Source organism: Tachysurus fulvidraco, chromosome 1 (assembly GCF_022655615.1).
Source record: "Tachysurus fulvidraco isolate hzauxx_2018 chromosome 1, HZAU_PFXX_2.0, whole genome shotgun sequence".
In the NCBI taxonomy this organism is placed as follows: domain Eukaryota; kingdom Metazoa; phylum Chordata; class Actinopteri; order Siluriformes; family Bagridae; genus Tachysurus; species Tachysurus fulvidraco.
The window spans coordinates 39,262,643-39,287,099 of NC_062518.1; the positions used below are offsets into that span (position 1 = coordinate 39,262,643).

Consider the following 24,457-nt stretch of genomic DNA (forward strand, 5'->3'; position numbering starts at 1 on the left):
CTTTTCTTAGGCTGCCAGGTTCCCCACAAGCTTTGCCATAACGCGTAGCGGAAATCACAGGCCGCGAACGGAGGCGGGTGCTTGTTGGCTGGTGCGCCCTGGAAGCCTAACGCCTGGCTCACCTGTTGCTTTGCTGATTGCCGTACAGAGCAACATGCTCTTAAACTCACAGCCCAACATGCTCTTAAACTCACAGCCCAGCTTGCAAAATGCGAAGGCGTCTTCAGAGAGCCTTTGATGCCAGGCTCAGGGTCCGTCATTAGTGACGATTAAAACCACACCGAGGGATCTCTGGAGGAAACGTTCACCCGCAGAGTGCACTTCATCCATCTATGGTTTTCTGTCTTATTTATGTTGCTATTATTCTCTCCTCCTGAGGCGGTAAAGACGGCCTTTGGGCTCGTCCCGGCTCCCTCAAAAGCACCCTTCGCCCAACGTGGGGCTCGAACCCACGACCCTGAGATTAAGAGTCTCATGCTCTACCGACTGAGCTAGCCGGGCAAGTCAAAGGCGCCCCCCCCCCCCCCCCCCGGCTTGGACAAAAGCGGGGCACCTACTGCCCAGATGGCTGAGATTAATTTGATCTGGTGCAGTCTAAGAGCAAAAAAACGCCCATTATTTTCCCAAGACACCCGTTAAAAACACCACGCCCTTCACATGACGGTCTCTGTTGCACTGAGTGTGGTACACTTTTTTTTTTTACCACCTCTTCTTAAGCCATTTTGTCTGCGCCAACGCTAAGAACCAAATATAAAGAAGCGATTGTGGCAGGACAGCTTGTGTGTAGAATTTTTAGAAGTCAAAGAGTTTGAAACCTGAAATGGTGGAATTTCATGGACATTTCTGGCAGATTTTCGTGATTGCTATGGCTATCGTACTGATCTTCGTTTCCCACCCGAGAATTGGTATTGTCCCGCCTCCCTGTCACCCTATTGGTTTGCACATTTGTCTATTAGGCCTATGGATTGATTCCAGCCAAACCTTGACCGGAAGGCGGGATTTGTAGCAGCAGCGTTTCCGAAAATACACAGCCCTTTCCTCTTCTCTCCAGTGTCGTAAACACTATTAATCGGGAGTGTTTATGCTATTAATCAACGGGGCCCATCAGGGTCGGCCGGCAAACCGTGTCTCCGGCAACGCACGGCTCAGTTGCGGCACAACAGGGCGGACGATCTTCTTTCCGCAAGGAGCAGGCGGGTCTCTGTGGCGCAATCGGTTAGCGCGTTCGGCTGTTAACCGAAAGGTTGGTGGTTCAAGCCCACCCAGTGACGGCTAGGCTTTTCTTAGGCTGCCAGGTTCCCCACAAGCTTTGCCATAACGCGTAGCGGAAATCACAGGCCGCGAACGGAGGCGGGTGCTTGTTGGCTGGTGCGCCCTGGAAGCCTAACGCCTGGCTCACCTGTTGCTTTGCTGATTGCCGTACAGAGCAACATGCTCTTAAACTCACAGCCCAACATGCTCTTAAACTCACAGCCCAGCTTGCAAAATGCGAAGGCGTCTTCAGAGAGCCTTTGATGCCAGGCTCAGGGTCCGTCATTAGTGACGATTAAAACCACACCGAGGGATCTCTGGAGGAAACGTTCACCCGCAGAGTGCACTTCATCCATCTATGGTTTTCTGTCTTATTTATGTTGCTATTATTCTCTCCTCCTGAGGCGGTAAAGACGGCCTTTGGGCTCGTCCCGGCTCCCTCAAAAGCACCCTTCGCCCAACGTGGGGCTCGAACCCACGACCCTGAGATTAAGAGTCTCATGCTCTACCGACTGAGCTAGCCGGGCAAGTCAAAGGCGCCCCCCCCCCCCCCCCCCCGGCTTGGACAAAAGCGGGGCACCTACTGCCCAGATGGCTGAGATTAATTTGATCTGGTGCAGTCTAAGAGCAAAAAAACGCCCATTATTTTCCCAAGACACCCGTTAAAAACACCACGCCCTTCACATGACGGTCTCTGTTGCACTGAGTGTGGTACACTTTTTTTTTTTACCACCTCTTCTTAAGCCATTTTGTCTGCGCCAACGCTAAGAACCAAATATAAAGAAGCGATTGTGGCAGGACAGCTTGTGTGTAGAATTTTTAGAAGTCAAAGAGTTTGAAACCTGAAATGGTGGAATTTCATGGACATTTCTGGCAGATTTTCGTGATTGCTATGGCTATCGTACTGATCTTCGTTTCCCACCCGAGAATTGGTATTGTCCCGCCTCCCTGTCACCCTATTGGTTTGCACATTTGTCTATTAGGCCTATGGATTGATTCCAGCCAAACCTTGACCGGAAGGCGGGATTTGTAGCAGCAGCGTTTCCGAAAATACACAGCCCTTTCCTCTTCTCTCCAGTGTCGTAAACACTATTAATCGGGAGTGTTTATGCTATTAATCAACGGGGCCCATCAGGGTCGGCCGGCAAACCGTGTCTCCGGCAACGCACGGCTCAGTTGCGGCACAACAGGGCGGACGATCTTCTTTCCGCAAGGAGCAGGCGGGTCTCTGTGGCGCAATCGGTTAGCGCGTTCGGCTGTTAACCGAAAGGTTGGTGGTTCAAGCCCACCCAGTGACGGCTAGGCTTTTCTTAGGCTGCCAGGTTCCCCACAAGCTTTGCCATAACGCGTAGCGGAAATCACAGGCCGCGAACGGAGGCGGGTGCTTGTTGGCTGGTGCGCCCTGGAAGCCTAACGCCTGGCTCACCTGTTGCTTTGCTGATTGCCGTACAGAGCAACATGCTCTTAAACTCACAGCCCAACATGCTCTTAAACTCACAGCCCAGCTTGCAAAATGCGAAGGCGTCTTCAGAGAGCCTTTGATGCCAGGCTCAGGGTCCGTCATTAGTGACGATTAAAACCACACCGAGGGATCTCTGGAGGAAACGTTCACCCGCAGAGTGCACTTCATCCATCTATGGTTTTCTGTCTTATTTATGTTGCTATTATTCTCTCCTCCTGAGGCGGTAAAGACGGCCTTTGGGCTCGTCCCGGCTCCCTCAAAAGCACCCTTCGCCCAACGTGGGGCTCGAACCCACGACCCTGAGATTAAGAGTCTCATGCTCTACCGACTGAGCTAGCCGGGCAAGTCAAAGGAGCCCCCCCCCCCCCCCCACCCCGGCTTGGACAAAAGCGGGGCACCTACTGCCCAGATGGCTGAGATTAATTTGATCTGGTGCAGTCTAAGAGCAAAAAAACGCCCATTATTTTCCCAAGACACCCGTTAAAAACACCACGCCCTTCACATGACGGTCTCTGTTGCACTGAGTGTGGTACACTTTTTTTTTTTACCACCTCTTCTTAAGCCATTTTGTCTGCGCCAACGCTAAGAACCAAATATAAAGAAGCGATTGTGGCAGGACAGCTTGTGTGTAGAATTTTTAGAAGTCAAAGAGTTTGAAACCTGAAATGGTGGAATTTCATGGACATTTCTGGCAGATTTTCGTGATTGCTATGGCTATCGTACTGATCTTCGTTTCCCACCCGAGAATTGGTATTGTCCCGCCTCCCTGTCACCCTATTGGTTTGCACATTTGTCTATTAGGCCTATGGATTGATTCCAGCCAAACCTTGACCGGAAGGCGGGATTTGTAGCAGCAGCGTTTCCGAAAATACACAGCCCTTTCCTCTTCTCTCCAGTGTCGTAAACACTATTAATCGGGAGTGTTTATGCTATTAATCAACGGGGCCCATCAGGGTCGGCCGGCAAACCGTGTCTCCGGCAACGCACGGCTCAGTTGCGGCACAACAGGGCGGACGATCTTCTTTCCGCAAGGAGCAGGCGGGTCTCTGTGGCGCAATCGGTTAGCGCGTTCGGCTGTTAACCGAAAGGTTGGTGGTTCAAGCCCACCCAGTGACGGCTAGGCTTTTCTTAGGCTGCCAGGTTCCCCACAAGCTTTGCCATAACGCGTAGCGGAAATCACAGGCCGCGAACGGAGGCGGGTGCTTGTTGGCTGGTGCGCCCTGGAAGCCTAACGCCTGGCTCACCTGTTGCTTTGCTGATTGCCGTACAGAGCAACATGCTCTTAAACTCACAGCCCAACATGCTCTTAAACTCACAGCCCAGCTTGCAAAATGCGAAGGCGTCTTCAGAGAGCCTTTGATGCCAGGCTCAGGGTCCGTCATTAGTGACGATTAAAACCACACCGAGGGATCTCTGGAGGAAACGTTCACCCGCAGAGTGCACTTCATCCATCTATGGTTTTCTGTCTTATTTATGTTGCTATTATTCTCTCCTCCTGAGGCGGTAAAGACGGCCTTTGGGCTCGTCCCGGCTCCCTCAAAAGCACCCTTCGCCCAACGTGGGGCTCGAACCCACGACCCTGAGATTAAGAGTCTCATGCTCTACCGACTGAGCTAGCCGGGCAAGTCAACGGCGCCCCCCCCCCCCCCCCCGGCTTGGACAAAAGCGGGGCACCTACTGCCCAGATGGCTGAGATTAATTTGATCTGGTGCAGTCTAAGAGCAAAAAAACGCCCATTATTTTCCCAAGACACCCGTTAAAAACACCACGCCCTTCACATGACGGTCTCTGTTGCACTGAGTGTGGTACACTTTTTTTTTTTACCACCTCTTCTTAAGCCATTTTGTCTGCGCCAACGCTAAGAACCAAATATAAAGAAGCGATTGTGGCAGGACAGCTTGTGTGTAGAATTTTTAGAAGTCAAAGAGTTTGAAACCTGAAATGGTGGAATTTCATGGACATTTCTGGCAGATTTTCGTGATTGCTATGGCTATCGTACTGATCTTCGTTTCCCACCCGAGAATTGGTATTGTCCCGCCTCCCTGTCACCCTATTGGTTTGCACATTTGTCTATTAGGCCTATGGATTGATTCCAGCCAAACCTTGACCGGAAGGCGGGATTTGTAGCAGCAGCGTTTCCGAAAATACACAGCCCTTTCCTCTTCTCTCCAGTGTCGTGCTATTAATCGGAGTAGTCGCCAATTATTTCTCTAGATTTCACTACTGTATCATTTTTATTGCAGGTATTTAATTCCGACATTCATTTTTTTTGCAATTTAGCAGTAACATACAGCTATCTTCTGCTGGAGAATATTTACGTAGCTTTTTCGACACAACCACAGGTTTGTAATTGAACATGACGTGTTTAACACATTATCCTGCAAGTTAACAAGTTTATGGATATAGTGTTTACCATAATAATATGTAAAATATGAATCGTGCTAAAGTTACAGACAAAATCAGCCATGTTTTCTCGATTCCTCCTTTCTAAGTATTTTAAGTTTAGGCGGATGCAAGTGTGTTGCAGGTTCATCAGGAAGCTGAAACAAGTTCTTACTTGTATATTTGTTTTTCTGGCAGTGGTGTTTCTCCTTCTTTGTGTTTGTTTCTGTGTGTGTGCGCGCTTGTGTGTGTGGTCGTCGGACCCCAGGTTTTTGATCTGTATTTACATGTCACTTACTTCTAAAGGTTTTACTGTTTTTATCCATGTATTGTTCCTTTTAAATTTGTTCTAAGTCTTGTTTTGACTAGTACTACTATCCGTCGTACCCATTAGGATGCCTGTTTATACGTAGTTTTAAACTGATTTTAACCGCGCAATATTGTTGACAAAAAGAAAAGAAATAAACTAGGCTTAACAAATGTAAATTGTTTATTAAGTAAAGTTTGTAAAAGGTAATATGTACATAATCTCAGTGTTTCAGGCATAATAAGCGATGAAGAATTGAAGTGTATTTTAAAGTCACTATGTTGACTTACTTCCTTATTTTTTTTTTGTCATGGCCTAGTCAGTTTTCATGAACTTCCTCAAAGACTATTAGAAATCCTGTAGATTATCCTGTATTAGAAATCTGCTATATTTAAAATGTTCTCTGACGTTTTTTCTGGTTTAATTCATGATTGCATTTCATGTTATGCCATTTCATTTTTGTCCTGTGGCTTGATTAGGATTTTTCCTACATCAGTGCCAAACAGTTTCTTCAATAATTTAAAAGTAAAAAACATTTGTATATCAGTCAGTTCTCAAATATCAGTATTATATTGTAAACAGAAACAAACACTTAGCATGATAATAGTCGTGTATAAAGGTTTGTGCCAGATTATGCATGCAGGATTGTGTGTATGTGTCCATCTACTATATGGTTATCTCCATAAATTAGCCAGCAGCTCTGTGAGTTGATTTTCTAACAAAAGAGGATATAATAACTGATAAAACTCAGTTTGAAGGTCGGGAGGGCAGGTTTTTAACTTGTACTTATATAGTTATAGGCAGGTTGCAGACCAGTAAAGAGCCGAACAATTGTCACAGTGAAGGTTATTTATTTGTTTTATATATGTATATATGATTCCCATATCTCTATGCCCAAGGTTTTTTTTTTCCAGACCACATGGTCACAATATGAAAGAAAACATGTTCAACATGACCTCCAGTTCTGTTTTTTTTTTTTTTTTTTTTTTTTTTACCCATTACAGGAAAATTTTGCCCATTACATCGAAAGTCTTTAGTACCACCACCTCCTGGTCTAATCTAATCACCTTAAAGTAATATGTTTTATCTGTATACTTGTAGGGTGTCTGTTTTGCTGTGATGTCCAGTACAGCTGTGTAAAGTAATGAAATATCAAAGCAGTCCATGGTGAGTGCAGGCTAGGCATAAATTAATGGTATGTTTTCAATCGAATTCAAAATTTATTTGTATAATGGACATTGTCTCAAAGTAGCTTTAGAGAATATAAGAAACATAATAAAAAAGTTTAATATTATACAAATATTACTATGTGTTTGTATTTATCCCCAATGAACATATCCAATGATAGAGATTTAAGCACTTATGTACGTCGCTCTGGATACGGGCATCTGCCAAATGCTGTAAATGTAAATGCAATGAGCAAGCATAAGTTGACTATGGCAAGGAAAATCTCATTTAGATGGAAGAGTTAGAAACCTTGAGTCGAACCAGACTAAAAGGGAACCTATCCGCATTTGGGTGACACTAGAGGTTGGGATTATAAATATACAGTCAGAAAATTGTTTATTGATTCAGAGGTTGTTGTCCTCAAAGACCACATGTAGATAGAATCTCCTCTTTGACTGTCTGAAATCCTCATGAAGCGTAATCCAACTGGAGCTGGTACATCTCTAGATGCCACAGGGTCCTCACAGGGTTGGCCTTTTCTCAATGAAGGTTCAAAATCTTTTTGACCCGGAACACAACTCGAGCTGGTACAGTACAATCTCTGGATGCCTCAGGATGGGTAGAAAAAGAGAAGCAATTGGAGAGGAATTAGAATAGCTGCTGGTCATAATATTAGCAAGCACTAGATGATAATGTGCAGTTGATCAGATGTTCTGGAGCACACAGATATGGAACGTATTATGTGTATGCCTAACTAAAGAGATATGTCTTTAATCTACATTTAAATTGGGAGAGTGGGAGGGTAAATATGAGCCCTGAACATTGTCAAGAAGGCTATTTTAAGGTTTGGGAGCTAAATCTTTAGGATGTTTTATATGTACTTCTTTTAGTAGACATATTCTGGAAACTGCCAGTAGTACTGAGTTTTGTCATCGCAAGGAGCATGAAGGATTGTTGCATGTTAGAAGACTGGTTAGATACATGGGAGCTAAACCATTTAGAGATTTATTTGTAAGTAGCAGCAGTTCGTAATCAATTCTAAACTTAACTTAGCCAGTGTAGAGATGATAAAATTGGGGTTATATGATCATATTTTCTTGACCTGGTAAGAACTCTGGCAGCTGCATTTTGGACTAACTCTAGACTAGTTATTGAAGATAAACAGACAACCACCTAGTTATGCATTACAATACAGTATTTATTTATCCTGGCTCACTAATATTTTCAGCAGAGACTTGAAATTAGAGGAAAGAAAATTTATGTATTTAAATCAGATTAAGCATTGTGTAACCAATACGTTATTTGGACTTTTGGTTTTCTCTGCCATGAGAGCATAATTTCCTTATGCTTTAGTCAGACATTTCTTTTTTTTGCTGCTTTAATTTATTCACCCTTTTCCATTTTACTCACAGGGTTTGTTGGGACTTCATCATGACACTGTGATTGAGTCTCTTAACAAAGACGCACATGGCAACTGCCAAAAAAGGTGGGTGTGTTCTCTTTTTCCTTCTGTTAACTCTTCTCTATCGGTGAGTCTGGTGTAAAAAAAAAAAAATTCCTAAAATATTACTTTAGGTAACACTTTAGCATACAGCCTTGCTAAAGTATAAGGATGTCAATCTATGTTTTATAAAATAAACTAGTAGCTAAATACATTAATTAAACACATTAATATGATTAAAGATTTAGAAAAATCACCTTGTGTCCAATTTAGGGCAAGCTACTTTTGTTTAAATAAATACAGTAGCTCACAAATAGAGTTGTAATTGAATCCAAGGAATCTGTCCTTGGATGGCCTATGTGATTGACAGTGTATGCCTTTCTACAAATAGAATGGAGAGACATTAAATGTGGTTGACAGTGTATGCAGTGTACAAATAATTTAACACTGCCTAATTTATTGCTGTCGTTAACATATTTCGGTTTGACTTGTCTCTCAGTGAACATTAGAGACTAATAATGTGTACTAATAGTAATACTAATACTCTTTATTGTGTTGAACATCATCTATTATGTTGTCTCTATAATTAGAAATTGCAAAGAAGATCATAGTTCTAGCTGGGTTTTTTCTTCATTATAATGTATATGTCTGTAACATTCTGATGTCATGCTCTCTGGCTTGTTATACATAAAACAAACTCATATTGGGAATAAAAAAATCATTTGTGATGTGGTAGGCTAAAACAGTTACATGTAAATAGCAAATAATAGGCTTCGAGTGCACCTTCGGATTACTGCCATGGAGTACAACTTGGAGAATTATTGGAGAATTAAGAACTGGCCTCCTGCTGGTGTTTGGGTCTGAACTGAGATTGTCTTAGCAGCCACATGTACAGATTTTTAATATATATATGTATTATGTATACAAAATTCATCTCTCTCTCTCTTTCTCTTAGCATTAAACACTTCATAGGAATCTAGGAGATTGTGGAAAACAGACTTCCTGTGTATATATTTTTATGTGTTAATGTATGCATGTGTTACTGCAGCTTCCTCTAAGGTGGGAGGCATTCGCTTTGCTGAAGCCAATGCTGATTCTGCTGCTCACTCCCACGTGCACTTTGATGAGAAGCTACATGATTCTGTTGTCATGGTGATTCCTGAGTCTGATGGGAACTTCTTGGTTAAGGTGAGTTTTTGGGGCAGTGGTTTTCATTTACATACATATATGCATGTATGACTCAGCTTCTGCACTGGTGACTCTCAGATATACATTATTACTGAGAAATGAATCAGTGTATGATAGAACAGTGGAATATGGTTTTATGACTTTCATACTTAACAAACAAGGCTTTTAAAATTTCATTTCAAATTCAAGGGTTCCTGATGATAAAGGAAAGTAACTTGCTACTTTCTAGTAGTAGTTTTTGTACTTTGATAGGACTAGTTTGTTAGCCTGTTGCAAGTGACACCAGGCTGGTTTCATTAAGCATGTATGACTAAGCTTATTTAATTTAGATTGCAATATGATTAACCTCACATTGTATTTGTTAAGTTACAAAAATAGTAGTTAACTATTGTATGTGTGAATTAGAACCAACTTATTTAAACTAAATAATTTTATAACTACACCTCTTGGACTAACAGTAATTCACTTGGGTTAAAGGAGTCAGACAGTCATGGTGGCTTTGAGTGGTTTTGAGATTTATAATGGCTTAGAGTAGGTTATGTTTTCCAGGTAATCTAATTTGTAACATACAGCTGGATTACTGCTAAAACATGATTTTATCTTCTAGCTCATATGTTTGTTTTGGAAGTCAGATCTTTATAGGAAAGTATTAACCTATTATCTCTACAGACTCTTTGCTTGTTTATTTGATCCCTACTGTTCACTCACTTTTCTACCTTAACCCAATTATTTTCACTGATATAACTGAGTATGCCATATGTGCACTATTTATCTCGTATGCAAACAAAATTCTGGTAGTTCTGTGATATCTTGCCTTTGGCAACACCACACCACTCCACTGTTTTTGAAGGAGTGCTTTGTGTTTGCTGGAAACTATGAATAGAGATTCAATGCCACTGTTGTTTCAGATGAACTCCACAAATAGCCTGAAGTGTTTTGTGTTTTGTTCAGAGAGAATAATAGCTTTTTTTGTGTAATAGAAAGTTGTTGTCTTATTCTTTAATAATTTACATACATCACTCTGTCTACTCATTGGCACATTTCATATTGGACACGCATACCCATACTCTGACACACAATGTCTCTTATTTTATATTGTTTTTTTGTTGTTGCTTTTATTGTGGCTGTCACATAAATGCTACTACATTTTCTCAGCTGCTTGCATAGAGACAGTGACCGTGGCGTCATATCTATGTACATAATTAAAACAGTTGCCTTCTCTGTTTGGAACACTCTTCTTTAAAGAAGTCATAAACATTTGTATCTTTCTTCCTGCCTGCTTTTTTAAAGAATCCCCTCTGCATACAATGGCCAACACAGAGTTTATTGTTTTATCAGTCTGTTGACTAGTGAAATTCTATGTGTTTGACCACAGATACTGTAATGAGAGATTGAAAACGATTCACTGTTCCAAGGTTGGTAACCCTTGTGCATTCTTTTCAGGTGGGCTTCTTGAAGACTCAACACAGGTATGAAATTGTCTTCACACTTCCAGAACTCCCAGGACTTGGGAAAGATATGTGTCCAGCTCCTGTGCCCAACCCATACCTTCAGATAAAAGATCTTACTTCTGCTCCTTGTGGTATGCTCCCACAATGTATTTAAGATTTTTTTCTCTCATGTATTTCTCTCAGATGGGGTCTTCTATATTAAGAAACTGGTCACTGGCCAATTGGGGGTGGTTACAATTAAATGCAACCTCAATGAGCTTTGTTCTGTGCTTGATGTAAATCACACTGTGACTTACATAAGCAAAGCACAAAACATTTCAGCAGTTCAAAATCATGTTTTGTAATTTTCTGGAAAATTTTATTTTGCTTATGACAAACATCATTCTGTGGCTTAAATTTAGTTTCATCATACCACAGATTTTTTATTAAAGCTTTCAAATTTTAATAATATTTCTTATACCACTCCTAATTCATTCCCACATTACATTATGCCATCAGATATAGCATTATTTCCTGTCTCTTTTTAGGAGGTTTAAAAGTGACTTGTGAATATGTGGCTCACAAGGAGGGGGTGCTGTGTGAGGAGATGCTAATAGTCAGTGAAACCAAAGAGGATGTGTGTCTGAAGGTGAAAGTTCATGCCCGTGTTATGGGTAAGTTATCTTCTAATTGAGCATAGCCAGCCTCACCAAAAACACTGTTTCTGAGTATTTACCAAGAAAGTGAGCACACCTGTTTTTAAGCCTCAGCATTTAACATGTGGGGTTAAATACATGTTTTCTGTTTTTCTAAATAACCTATAAAGCAAACATATTACATTTATTTTCCATGAGCACTAAATTAGATGTTAAAATAGTCATGTTAAAATTTTATTGGTCACATACATAATCGTACACAGTATGACATGCAATGAAATGCTTTTTACGACTGTCCGCATTATAAAAATAGAATAGTGTCAGAAAACGAGATTTAAAAAAATGAAATAAAATAAAATAATATCAATAAAAAATGGAATGAACTATGCAGATAATAACATAAAAAGAAATAAAATGCGTTTATCTGTACATTTTATCAGAGGAAAATAAATAGACAAAAATGCAGCATATGAATACAATGATGAATTATAGTGATATTACTGTTATGAAGAAACTGCATGTGTGTAATTTGTGTGCAGTATTTAGTGCAGGAAAAAAGTCACTATCAACTATCACTGTTCACTATCAATTTCTTTGTCTTGCTGACATTTGGGAGAAGACTGTTCTGTAATGTAACATGTCCATTTTAACACCTTGTATAACATATTATCTGAAAGCACGTTTGGCTTTTAAACCATAAACATAATTTTTAAACAATGGAAAGACTAGAATTATAATTTTCATTTGCTTTAATTGGTATCTGCTGCACCCTGCTGGTCAACTTTTAAAAACGCAGCTAGAAATGCCTCAAAGGTAACACAGACCAGGGGTCTCATTTATAAAGCATGCGTACGCACAAAATGGGGCTGGAAACGTGCCAGTTTTCACGCAAAGTTTGTGATCTATAAAAACCAAACTTGACAGGAGAATGTGCACACCTTTAAGCAAACTTTGAAACGTACGTACGCACATTCTGGAAACAAAGGGAATTGGCGACACAGATGGTGAGGTCGTGAACTTGTTAGATTGTAGAAAATTTATGTGAGAAGAACGATTATTAGAATCAATGACGTTTAATTTTCACTCCATTTCATACGATATTTCCACATTATCATGAAGATCAAATCCAGCAGTGTTATTTGTGCCGATTGTTTTAGGCTATATACATCTAGTAAAATCCAAACGTAATTCAAAATGTATTAAAAATATAATAATAATAATAATAATAAGCACTACTCCATCCGGGGTGTATACTGCCTTCATGCCCAATGACGCCTGAGGATAGGCACAGGCTCCCTCTGACCCGAGTAGTTTGGATAAGCGGTAGAAGATGAATGAATGAATGAATACTCAGCGCTGCCTTACAGTCACATTGTCCACAACGAGAGCACAGGAGGAGATGGCGCGACCATGGGCGTAACCCCCCCCCCCCCCATCCATTTTTTTTTTTAAATATCGCCCTCTCTATTGTGAAAAATATATGTATGTATACCTAAATAATTGTGTAAGTAGAAAAAACCCCCACAAAAAATGCATTTAGAAACAGTTGAGTTCCCCCCTCCCCTTCCTCACAGTGGTTTGACCCACTGCCTGCTTTCCCAGTACATCTCATCTATTCTGCACACACGAGTCAGGTGTGTGGCTGCGGCTCAATTAATGTTCAACTCCATTAAGTAGGGGATTTTATTCACTTTAAATAAAGCGATTCTCTTTAATGTAGTTGATGCAGATTCATTCATAAATTAGTTGCGGCAAAAATGCTTATTACCGATAATTTTCCATGAATCTGCTATATTAGCAATTAAATCTAGTTAATCTAGTTAACGTTAGCTTGTTTACAGTAGCTTGTTGCATAGTGCACTGTAACTAAAAAACTTTGTTTTTCGCTACATGTCTTTATATGTACAATTTGACTGTATTATTTGTGTCCTACTTCAAAAATTGCTCATGAGAAATTTTATATTTATTGTCCCCACTACTGTTAAATGAAATTTACGCCCATGGGCGCGACTACATGTGATACAGAATAGCATGAAATACCCTTTTATTAGAGAACTGCAGAACACAGTGTGAAAACTAAATATTTTCCTTAATGCACATATATCATAAAATGTCAAAGTCTGCAAATACAGTCATGAAGCACAATCGCTACTCATCATCGGTCCTAAATATTATGGTGTTCATTATAAAACCGTCATGAAGAAGCATGTGTTCACTATAACATTTCCTTCTTACATTTTTGCCCACAAATTAATTCTGTGATTTTGTCAAAGTGTTAACGATCAGTCTAATTGCTAGAAACATATAAATCCTCCGGTGACCCGGGTATGTAATGCTTCATGATGACACTGCTGGCACTGTTGGAGGATTACGCCAATGGCAGAATAAGGAGAGAACGAGTTTTCAGGGACCATGATGATTTCCTGGTCCATTATGATGACTGGCTAATAAGCTGATTTAGATTCCCTAGAGCTGTGCTCTTAGATCTATGTGTTGAATTGGGTCCAGTATTAGAGAGGGCAACACGCTGGAACCATGCCATCCCAGTCTAAATACAAGTCCTCACCACTCTGGGGTTCTTGGCAACCGGCTTTTTCCAGCGGGAATTGGCAGACTGGTAAATTATTTATATAAAAAAAACTATAAGTAATCCTCAACTTTGTGTCTAAGACCTTTTTGTGTTTGAAATAATTCTATTGAAATCTATCATCTCACCCTCTAGGACTGGTATATCATAGCCGTCCCTGAGTGCCATAATATCTGTCGTTTTGAATGGTATACTTAATATGGGTAGTCGATACATCAGGTTCCCCTACACTGTGTGAGAACAGGCCGAAATTAAAATGCAATTTTGCAGCAATGTCTGGTTTCCCAAATGTAATTGGCGCAATTGACTGCGCTCATGTTGCTATAAGGGCACCATCTGAAAATTAATTTGCTTATGTTAATAGGAAGCATGTGCATTTTATTAATGTGCAAATCATATGTGACTCCAACATGACCCTCACAAACATTGTGGCACGCTGGCCTGGTTCAACACATGATTCCTTTATCTAGACACATAACAGTGTAGGGAAAAGTCTAAATGCAGGCGCAGTAGCTACGTGATGGCTGGCTTCTTGGTGAGTTTAACAATATTAAAAAGTAGAAAATGTAAAAATTTTGTTTTTAATATAATTATAACAATGTTGCTTTTAATATAATTATAACCTGCAGGTGACAGTGCCTACCCCTGAGACTCTGGCTCCTCACCCCATTTTTAAACACGCAGAGCGCAGAGGAAACTCATTATAACGAAGTCCACTCTCGTGCTCGCGCAGTGATTTGCATTGACTATTTATGGTTAAAAATGGGCGTGTACAGGGCAGGATTTGAGGCTGGTTCATGTACGCACATCTGCGGGTGATATGTGATTTATAAAGGGAACATTGCGTACAGGTGTGCGTACGCACGGTTTTATAAAGCGGAAATTTTTTTGCCGTACGCCATTTTTGGCTTTTGGGCATACGTAAACTTTTAGTAGGGATCCTATGCACAGTTTTATAAATAAGACCCGGATCTATCTTGTGTCAAGGCACAAAATGATTTGTGTGTCTGATGAAATGTCATTTTCTCATATTTTGAATTGCCCTATGCATCTATTCTTTTTAATATCTTTACATTATTTTCTCTGTATTACCCTTATACCTGGGTATTTAAATCCTTTTAACTGTTTAAATGATTTTGGATATAATCTTAATGTTTGTGAAACTACCATTAATTATCAGAATAAAATATAGTGACAGAAAAAAAAAAAAAAAAAATTGCTCTTACCAAGCCATGTATTTATAATAAAATTAAAGTATCCAAGTCATCTCTAATTGTATGCCATGAAGATGTTACTGTGCACACTTTGGTCTTGAAGAGAATGAGAGGTGCTCATTTAAACACAATCTTATACCTTGTCTTTTTTCTCAGATCGACATCATGGGACACCGATGTTGTTAGAAGGGGTACGGTGTGTTGGAGCTGAGCTTGAGTATGACTCAGAACAAAGTGATTGGCAAGGATTCGACTAAGTGGTGAACTATTCTTTTCAGATATTCATACTGATAGTGTATTTGTTTGAATAAACAAACACACACACACACACACATTGTATTCATGGTATTGTACAAACGTTTTGGGCATTCTAAAGTTTGTCATTAAAGAAAGCATCATCTTATATTACTGAACACTTTTCAGACAAAAACCTGCAGCTGCAAGCATGCAAAAAAGTCATAGTCTCCAGAAGAACTGCAGTAGGTTCTCCAAGATTCTCAGTAAAACTTGCCAGCCCCTTTTCCTGTACACAAAGCATACAGTACACAAAGTGTTTTATGTAGAAATGTTTTATTGCTTCTTTACCTTAGAGCAGCACTTTGGATGTCCCTTGTACTTTTGCACTTTGTGTGTTTGTGTGTGTGTGTGTGTGTTTTCATTTGTCCATTCATAATTTTTTTTCTTTCTTTCAGGGGATGGGGCAAGGTAATTGTATTTTTGTATGTATTTTTTCCCACTATAACTTATGACAGTTGGTACAGACTACAAACAAGTTACTCTTTACATTATAGAAAACCAGTACATAAATTGAGAACTGGTTGATCTCACAAAAACGGTAAACATATACTGTATTCGCCTTTTCTTAGGCATTGATGAACATTGTCATTTTACTGTTGTAGAAATATAAGCCATGGATTGTCATATTTCCTCATGTCTCACATGGTACACATCAAGGGCTTATTCATTACATAAAATGTATTATTCTTTTCTTATATAAAGTTAATGGTTTATATAAATTTAAATAAACCTCAGTGCCTGAGTCATGTTTTATTTTATTTTGAATTTTCCATAAGGCCCAGTAACTGTATTGTCTCAAATTAATGCAGAATGTCAGAGGCCTTACTTATGCATAGTAATGTGACATTTTCTTGTTAGTATCTCTACTTTAATGGTTGTTAGAGGTTCTTGATTGTGAATGCATGTAATTTGTGCAACATGATTTTTCAAAGATTGTATGTGACGTTGAGTGTTTGTATGTTAAAGAAATTTGAATGTAAAATCATCTGGTTTGATATAAATACAACACAAGTTCATTGAAAGATGGCTGCTGTTATTCGTTATATTTCAAATAGAGAAAAATAGTCGCTATACACTGGTTCAGGCCTTTTGAAGAATATTTTTGGATGCCCAGTAAAGGGCAGTTTGCATCTTTGGGCTCTCAAAGAAGTTTAACTATTTTATATAAGACTCTAAATGAAGAAACAAACAAAAAAAAGTGTTAAGTAAAGCCCATACTTATATCCAACTGTAAATCTGTAGGTTTATTTGTAGTGGTTTATGCACACGAAATGCCCTTGCAATTTTATGGATTTAGAAGGTTATTTCAAGACATGCCAAGATACCCCAAACACTGAGTGGTGTATTAATTTAAAAGTGCTTCGAACAAAATATTAGTTTTGGGGTGCTTGTGTGAAACTAGGTTTTCGAGTCATTTCACTCTTAAAGTTTTAAAATATCATTCACTTACTTTATTTATTTATTTTGATTGATTATATTTATTGATTGACATTTTTAAATGGGGTTGTGTAGCTTTGCATATATACTGTGCAATTCTTAAGTAATGCACACTGTGTGGTGTTATTAACTCTTCACTTTGAGGAAGTTACATGGTTTAACTAGAGCATAGATATGTGTACATTTTAGAAATAGCTGATTTCATACAAATTCAAATAAATTTGATGAAATATAAATTAATTCCAAATTAAATTCTTTTCAATGAACAGGTTTAAATAAAATGTGGAATTCAAAGTCAAGTAAAGGATTTAAAAAAATATACTTTAGGTGATTTCTGCTATATGTACATAGACTACAGAACACTCAGGAGAAGTCTCGAAGAAATATTGAGGTGTAAGTAGGTAATGACACAAACGTTGAAACTTGAATACAGTGGCTTTACTTTTGGTCTCACTAGAACCTATAAGCAGATATAACGCAATACTGTGCATAGACCATCAAGGCATGACTGGAACTGGCGGATATTAAGGAATAATGTATGCATTACATATGAGCTTGTTTTACAAGTGTTTCCTTGAAAACCTTTGTTATAAGAGTTCTAATGATACTTTGTTGACTTCACACCAACCACAGAAAATACAAGAGAAGAAATCCTTGGTTTACAGTTCAATTTTAAATTCTTATAGATAACAGTGATTAATAGTTTGCTTCTAAAAGAAAATGATAAAACACATCTCTCACTGTTAAAAACAGATGAAGCCTACACAAATTTCTTACAAAGCAATACCATAAGTGCCGTAATGCTATTTTTTTTAACAGCAAGAGGCCTTTGAGGAAAATTAGATCTAATATCAAAAGCATTTCTTGCATAGCAACAGGCCTTTAAGGCCTGTTAGTCTAGTGTTAGTATAAGGTTCCTATGATATCCTGTTCAATGCAAGTCCTGAGAAGTGGCCTATTTATGTTCTGGGTAAATAACTGGCAAATAGCAAATAGGTGGATAGAGAAAATCAACAGTCAATCAGCCCCCATTCTTTGCAATCTGGAACACTGCAGGTATAGACATAATAAAGGCCTCAGTAGCTCTCACCAGCCACTTGGCCACAATGTCTATTAAAAGTTGTCACACAAGCGCACAGAATTCTTGAAGGCAGCTGTAAAAGGGATTCAGGATTTGTGCACATTGAGAGGCATATTTCCAGTGCCATATTCTTTTTTCTTTAGCAAATACTGGGGTGAGTTTTCTGAAACATTGGTAAAGTATTTAGTGCTCTCGTTCCTAAGAACTTTCATTAATCTACGAGCGGTCCTCTACAGTCCTCGGAGGTTACGTAGTATGTAAACGCGTTCGTAAAGTAACGAGTAAACTGATCCATTACTAAGAATTTCTTTATATGGAGTTTGCAGTTCTACTTCAAAAAGGCAGAGGCCGCTAATGTCTATACAAAAATTCCCACTTTGCACATGAACAAACGTTATTCGAGCTACACACCTCTAAAATCCCATTTGCATCTTCTCTATGAATTCCTAGCAACAAGATTGCTGTGACTTTTTACAAAGACTCTGACCACGTTTCTGGGACGTACTTTTTTATTTTGGGCAACTCCGGAGATTGATTACTCGATGAATTTGCTTTCCATATTTGCTTATAAACGTTTGTTATCAACAGCACGTGTTTGATTAAAAAGAGCAAACATGCACGATCACGTCAACAAGCCAGAGTCTTAGACTACTCCCAGACAGGGGGAAATAACACAGCTGATATTAAGCCAGAAGGAATGGGAAAAATGGCACGGGCAGAACACTGCATTTACTGACATCCACAGACTTAAGACCTGATATTATAAGATGCAATATAATGGTTGGTCATTTTGTTTCGAATGTCTTTTTAGGACAATAAATACAGTAATATACCATGGTAAACTAAAAAAGAAAATGTGCAAAGTCTAACTCGACAGCAGTGCCTCACAAATAAATTGTGTAACAAAAATACTTCTGTCACACACATTCACTCACACACACGCACACACACACACACACACACACACACACACACACACACACACACACACACACACACACACACACACACACACTTTCAATACAATTGTATACACACAAAAGTGAGTGTCCTTAAGGGGTGTACTTTTGGACATTATAAAATTATTGGGGTTTGGGGGAGGGTGGTGGTGTGGATACCCGGCGGATGGTGCACAGCAAAGTACGCTATGATAATTCTTATTTTAAGCAATGCTTAAATAACGGAATGTAAATTTTAATAATTTTTGTAAATATTAAAATTTACAATGAACACAATTTTTTCATAAACTTTATAAACAGATTTCAGTGCAGTGCCATGATTATTTCATAGTTTCAGTTATTTTCCTTTGGTAACATAATGCACATAAACGCTGCGGTGTGAATGATGTGTTTTAATGTATTTGATTTCCAGAAATGTGATAACCAAAGAGCACAACAATGAACGGTTGTGAATAATCGTTCATTTATCATTTATCATAACATTTGTTTAGAAGAGAATAAAAGTCTTCTGAATAGTATTTCTGAAAGGGCGCTCTGGATGTGAGTTTAACTGGATGTTTTCAGGAAATATATGCTGCACTGCTATAATGCTAAAGGTATTCCTTTCAGATGCATTTCTTAATTTTAGTTTCTAAATTTAGTTTCATTCGTTTTAATAACTGGTATAATAAAATTACTTTATTCGCCGATGTTCAGGTTTTGTATAAAAGGTTTTTCTCCCAGCTGGAAACTGGGATGTAAGTGGTCCTTACAAATCAAAACGAATTTAATATTACAATAATATCCCTTTGTATTCTGGACCTTTTGGCCTGTTTTAGTCATGACACATATTTTAACTGTGAACCGTAGCCTAATTCAGTGCTGGATGAGGATGAGATTGCTATGTGGGTGCATAGCATGTGAGAGCTAGACAAGAAATGTGACGGAGCGTTTACTGGCAACATCATGAAGCATCTAGCAGGTAGCTAAAAAAGAATTAGAAAATAAAAAGCGCCAGCCTATAAACTATAAAGTTACTGATTTGGATAAACTAAATGTCAGTTGGCTCAATTCAGTGATGAGATAGATAGAGAGACCGCGACTGCGTGATTGACTCTGTGAACCAGTTTGAGTAGTTGAAGCAAATTAGACCTCTCTTGACTGTGTTGTCACTTTGATGGAAGTCCTCTAAGGCTTTTTGATTGACAGGTCTATTCATTACATTCACAGTTTAATTTGTGCACAGCAGCTGAATTGAATAATAAGTCAATTCTGAGCTCAGTGGTAAACACCCCGCAAAGTGGGAAAACTGTAATTATGTCATTGCTCTCGGTCTGTAATGGGACTGTGATGGTGAATAAAGGTGTTAGAATTGTGAATTGGTATGAACTTTTCATTTAGTACTCCTGTTATATTTGTGTTTGGGTATAGCTATAAATGAAAATATCACAATACAGATCAATAATCGGCGCGGGTGAAGAATGATAACAGAAATGTCTGGCAAAATATCTTCTTCTTCTTCTTTTATGATTTTGTCAAATTCATTTCAGGGAAAGCACTGCTTTTTATATTCTCTTCAAAAAGGATTAAAAACTATCCATGAGAATTATATAAGCTTTATTATTCTGTTATAAATCCGTTGCAAAATTACACTTGAGACGGTTTCTTTACTCAGATTGACTTCTAGCCTCATTATGGAACACGGGTGAGTGAAAATAAATTTACTGATCACTGCCATATAGGACACTGCCTAATATTTATAAAGCACTGGTGAAAGGTTATATTATTACTGTAACAAATAAATAACCAACTACGTATTAAAACAGTTTTAAAAACATTGTTATGCAACTGTGAGTCTTTCAGAACATCTTGGTACAAGCATCGCACAAAGACAGGATTATACAAAACGCTTAATCTGGGTTTCCCCTCTCGTTAACACCAGTAATCTCGGTCGCGTTTACTCCTCCTTCTCCTCCTAAACGTGCTTCTACTACAATTTGTTTACCAATCAACGGCTAGTTCATGAACAGACAGGAAGTTGCGTAGCAATTCTTTATCAATTTAAAAATGTATCCTGACACATATTTTCAAACGATCAGTTAGGTGATTACAAGAGTGTTAGAATTAATTTCACAAGTCGTTTTTATTTGTGTAATAAAATTAGTGCTCTATAAATATATAGAGACTAATTATTATAAATATTCACGTCCAGTCGAAACCCTTACCTCACCGAAGAAGCTAGGCTGAGACCAAAAAAACATTGTTACTAACAGAGGTATATAGGGTAACCTAATCTGGCCACAGACGATATCCGGGGCTAAAAAGTTCAATTTTATGTGTGTGTGTGTATTTTGTGGAATTTACCAGTGCCGTTTGCACATGGTCCGTTCATTTAACCCTTCCGTGGTTAAAGCAGTGAAGCACCTCCCAGTGGCTCTGTCAATGACCTAGCAAACTCTCTGTATATATACACCGAGCTATGCACATTTAAGGGGGCTGAATACTGCCCTATAGCTGTGGGTCGTTTCGTGTGTCCGTAGGGCATTCTTTCCCTTATGACGCTCATTCTTTTTCCACAATTAACTCCATGAAGGCTGGCCTACACTAAACATGTCTAACGGATCCGGTAGGACCTGTCTTTCCGTGACTGGAATCTGATTGGATGTGTTTCGGGGACGGATTCCCCCATTTTATACCAAGTAGTGGAGGAGAGCGAAAGTCGAGCTTTCTTGGTGCACGCTGAAGTAACAGGATTCATCGGACAAATAAGCTTGAATAAGACTACTGCACCTCTGATACATGTTTGACCAAGCTAAGAGTATGGGCGATGGAGTCACCGAGAACCGAAACCACTTTGGATCCAATTCGTTGCGCCGCGACGGCGGTGGAGACGCTAAAACTCTGGCGGAAGTGGGAAGCCGCAGTTCCGGCGACGCTCATGCGGGGACATCCGCGTCCACCCCGAGCTCCTCCAGCGAGGACGGACACGACAAACTGTTAGGAGTGGACCCTGACTACTGCCGCAGGATTTTAGTTCGAGGTGAGGGGTCAGTGTTACAGGGACAGGAGTAAAAAGCACTGCATAGTAAACATAAAAAACATTATTTATGTGAAATGTGAAAATAATTATTACAAATGTGAAAATAAATCTTACCAATAATTCACACGTATAGTACCGCCGGAAGAGTGCGTTACGAACAAAATGATAAGCAGCTTTTAAGCAATTAATGCAGGATAGTGTAGGATTATTCTTAACTAGCCCACGCACTGTGGACATCTACATTTCACACAATGAAAACGAAATACTTCGAATTGTATATAGTGACAAAATACAGAAACAAGCGGTGCAATTCTAAATAGAAATAAGTGGAGAATTATGTAAGTAACAAAATCATTCGAATATGTTCGTTTTCCGTAACTGAAAGGTATTTAACTATGGTACAATATACCTGCTAAAATTACATGTATTATATTTCATGAAATGTATCGTTATTTTACACCTTTTGTATTATTCTTGTATTCACTGTCTATTTTCTAGTTTCCAATAATATCTTAAACGAAAAACACATCTTGTGAAATGTCGGGATGTTCTTTGTCATTTATTTTAATAACAATAATAATAATGATAATAATAATATATTCGAACATTCGAACATTACTGTTCTGGTATCCACAGTACTGCTAGAATTTTATGACTTGATTGTTTACAAAGGCTCGCAGCTAATAATAACTTATAAAACATTTACAAGCATATTAACAGGAACAAACATGCAGTAACGTACAACTGTTGTCCTACACATATGCAATGAATTTCTAAATAAATATAATACTAGTTTATTGAACAATTTTATAATATGTGTTAATATATCGTAGAATGTGCACGAGTGACTGACTGACTGATTGAATAAATGAATAAATAAATGAATGAATGAATGGATGAATGAATGAAAATGAATGAATGAATGAATGAATGAATGAATGCGCACAGCATAACACTTTTTATTTTCTGTAGTTTCATGAAAAGTAGTTTGGTTTTAAAGCATTGTTCTACATGTCCGCTGCAAATATTTAGATTTTTATGAGTAAAAAGAAAAGAAAAGAAGTGAAATGTTAGAACGTACCCTGCTGTAACGTGAGAGGTATGTTGTATCTTGACATTATAACAGCTTCCCCATCTAACAATTTAATCTGATTTAAATAAATAAAATATATTATAAATTTTGGTATTATGTCAATAAATCATCTATTCAGCTTCTAAACAAGAACATCAAACAAAGGAGGGTTCTTTGTTTGCTTGTTCGTATGTTTGTTTTTCTTGTTTGCTTATTATCGCTAATTTTTCTCTTATGTCTGTCTATAAATAATTTTTGTCATACATGATCCTTTTACTGTTTTACCCACCACCTTAGGACACAACCCATAGAAGATGGCAGATGCTGTCTAAAACTACTGTCTAAATACCTTGAGGCTAAGTACCCCTGGATCTTCTCTGAAAACTCCCTGATGATGGGAGTAACCAACAGAGGGCTTCTCGATAATTCCTTCCTTCACATTTCTTTCTTTAATGTGATAAATCTATTATCCGTCATATGACAGCTATGCATCACATGCAACAGCTATCTAATTTACTTGCCCGTCATGAATTTGTATCATTCCATTGACAAAACAGCAGCAGGTACACTCCTGTATGTTTTGTTTACCTGTTCCTTGTGCTGCATTCAACAAAACCACGAAAAGGAACTGTGTGAATTTACATGGCTAACGGCACAGAATAGTATAGGTTTTTTAATAGCAGGGCATGTTCTAACACAGCGTTACAAGTGCCCCCTGTGCACAACTTAGATTCCGACATGACTACTCAATTCTATAGACTATATAAGCATTTAGAGACTATGTAGGATTATAAATGTAAGATCATAGATTAAAACGATACCAAATGTGCCTCGTTAATATTATGCGGCTATCGGCGAAAACAGTTTAGTGTAATTCCCGTATAATGCGCAATGGGAGTATTAACACGGTAATGGCAGCAGTGATTGAACGGTCTGCCTGGATGCCTGCTTATATATTTTGTCATTTTGATCTTTAAAAACAAGAAACTTTATGGCAAAAATCCCTAGTCTCTCTCTCTCTCTCTCTCTCTCTCTCTCTCTCTCTCTCTCTCTCTCTCTCTCTCTCTCTCTCTCTCTCTCTCTCTCAAAGCTGCAAATCGAGCGCGTGAGAGCCAGGGTCACAGAAAGGCCAGCAGGTCCAGTGCTAATGATGGGAGGAGATACATTTCAGGTTTTTGAATTAGTCAAAATAGAATAAAAAAAAAATCTCATTCATCAACACAAAATGCCGAATGTTCCGGTAAACGGTCTTAATATCAAAATTCTTGTAAATGCGTATGTTGATGTGGTTGCCACGGAAACAGTTAAAAGAGGTGAAGCTTCTGCCCCCGAGCATAACATTGTCGTTTATAGGATATCGTTAATTAAGTATTATTTTATTTTATTTTATATTTTCAAAAAACACGTATTCCAATTAAAACGCACAAAGGCTTAGGTTTGTTTTTCAGATGCTTTCATTCTTTCTCTCTCTCTCTCTCTCTCTCTCTCTCTCTCTCTCTCTCTCTCT

The 24,457-nt window shown here is 38.8% G+C and overlaps 2 protein-coding genes and 7 non-coding genes across 12 annotated transcripts in view; 5 read left to right on the forward strand and 4 right to left on the reverse strand.

Moving 5' to 3' along the window:
* Positions 1–428: 428 nt before the first annotated feature.
* On the reverse strand, positions 429–501 carry trnak-cuu. The gene has a single exon. It is a non-coding gene; the product is annotated as a tRNA-Lys (tRNA).
* Positions 502–1,197: 696 nt separating this feature from the next.
* On the forward strand, positions 1,198–1,271 carry trnan-guu. The gene has a single exon. It is a non-coding gene; the product is annotated as a tRNA-Asn (tRNA).
* Positions 1,272–1,705: 434 nt separating this feature from the next.
* trnak-cuu lies at positions 1,706–1,778 on the reverse strand. The gene has a single exon. It is a non-coding gene; the product is annotated as a tRNA-Lys (tRNA).
* A 697-nt stretch (positions 1,779–2,475) lies between these two features.
* Positions 2,476–2,549, forward strand: trnan-guu. The gene has a single exon. It is a non-coding gene; the product is annotated as a tRNA-Asn (tRNA).
* Positions 2,550–2,983: 434 nt separating this feature from the next.
* On the reverse strand, positions 2,984–3,056 carry trnak-cuu. The gene has a single exon. It is a non-coding gene; the product is annotated as a tRNA-Lys (tRNA).
* A 699-nt stretch (positions 3,057–3,755) lies between these two features.
* trnan-guu lies at positions 3,756–3,829 on the forward strand. Its single transcript has one exon. It is a non-coding gene; the product is annotated as a tRNA-Asn (tRNA).
* Positions 3,830–4,263: 434 nt separating this feature from the next.
* trnak-cuu lies at positions 4,264–4,336 on the reverse strand. The gene has a single exon. It is a non-coding gene; the product is annotated as a tRNA-Lys (tRNA).
* A 472-nt stretch (positions 4,337–4,808) lies between these two features.
* c1h20orf27 (chromosome 1 C20orf27 homolog) lies at positions 4,809–16,404 on the forward strand. Of its 4 annotated transcripts, none has more exons than XM_027178240.2 (7): positions 4,828–5,055; positions 6,504–6,569; positions 7,982–8,055; positions 9,059–9,198; positions 10,642–10,780; positions 11,177–11,302; positions 15,242–16,404. In XM_027178240.2, the coding sequence occupies exons 3-7, from the start codon at positions 8,037–8,039 to the stop codon at positions 15,340–15,342; spliced, it is 525 nt and encodes a 174-aa protein (XP_027034041.1). In that variant the 5' UTR covers positions 4,828–5,055; positions 6,504–6,569; positions 7,982–8,036; the 3' UTR covers positions 15,343–16,404. The 4 variants fall into 4 exon arrangements, with proteins under 4 accessions (XP_027034045.1, XP_027034041.1, XP_027034043.1 ...); XM_027178242.2 differs by lacking the exon at positions 6,504–6,569 and having other exon boundaries at positions 4,829–5,055; positions 15,242–15,345; positions 15,778–16,404; XM_027178245.2 differs by having other exon boundaries at positions 4,845–4,956.
* A 4,201-nt stretch (positions 16,405–20,605) lies between these two features.
* Positions 20,606–24,457, forward strand: part of vax2 (ventral anterior homeobox 2) — a 17,505-nt gene continuing 13,653 nt past the window's right edge. Inside the window, exon 1 of the mRNA XM_027178262.2 lies at positions 20,606–21,878. Coding sequence (XP_027034063.1) covers positions 21,638–21,878 — 241 coding nt within the window. The 5' untranslated portion in view covers positions 20,606–21,637. The remainder of the gene's footprint in view (positions 21,879–24,457) is intronic.

Coding starts and splice junctions, on each gene's coding strand:
- c1h20orf27 (XM_027178244.2), top strand. Junction 9,199..10,641: donor ATGGGAACTTCTTGGTTAAG/GTGAGTTTTTGG, acceptor CATTCTTTTCAG/GTGGGCTTCTTGAAGACTCA. Junction 11,303..15,241: donor AGTTCATGCCCGTGTTATGG/GTAAGTTATCTT, acceptor CTTTTTTCTCAG/ATCGACATCATGGGACACCG.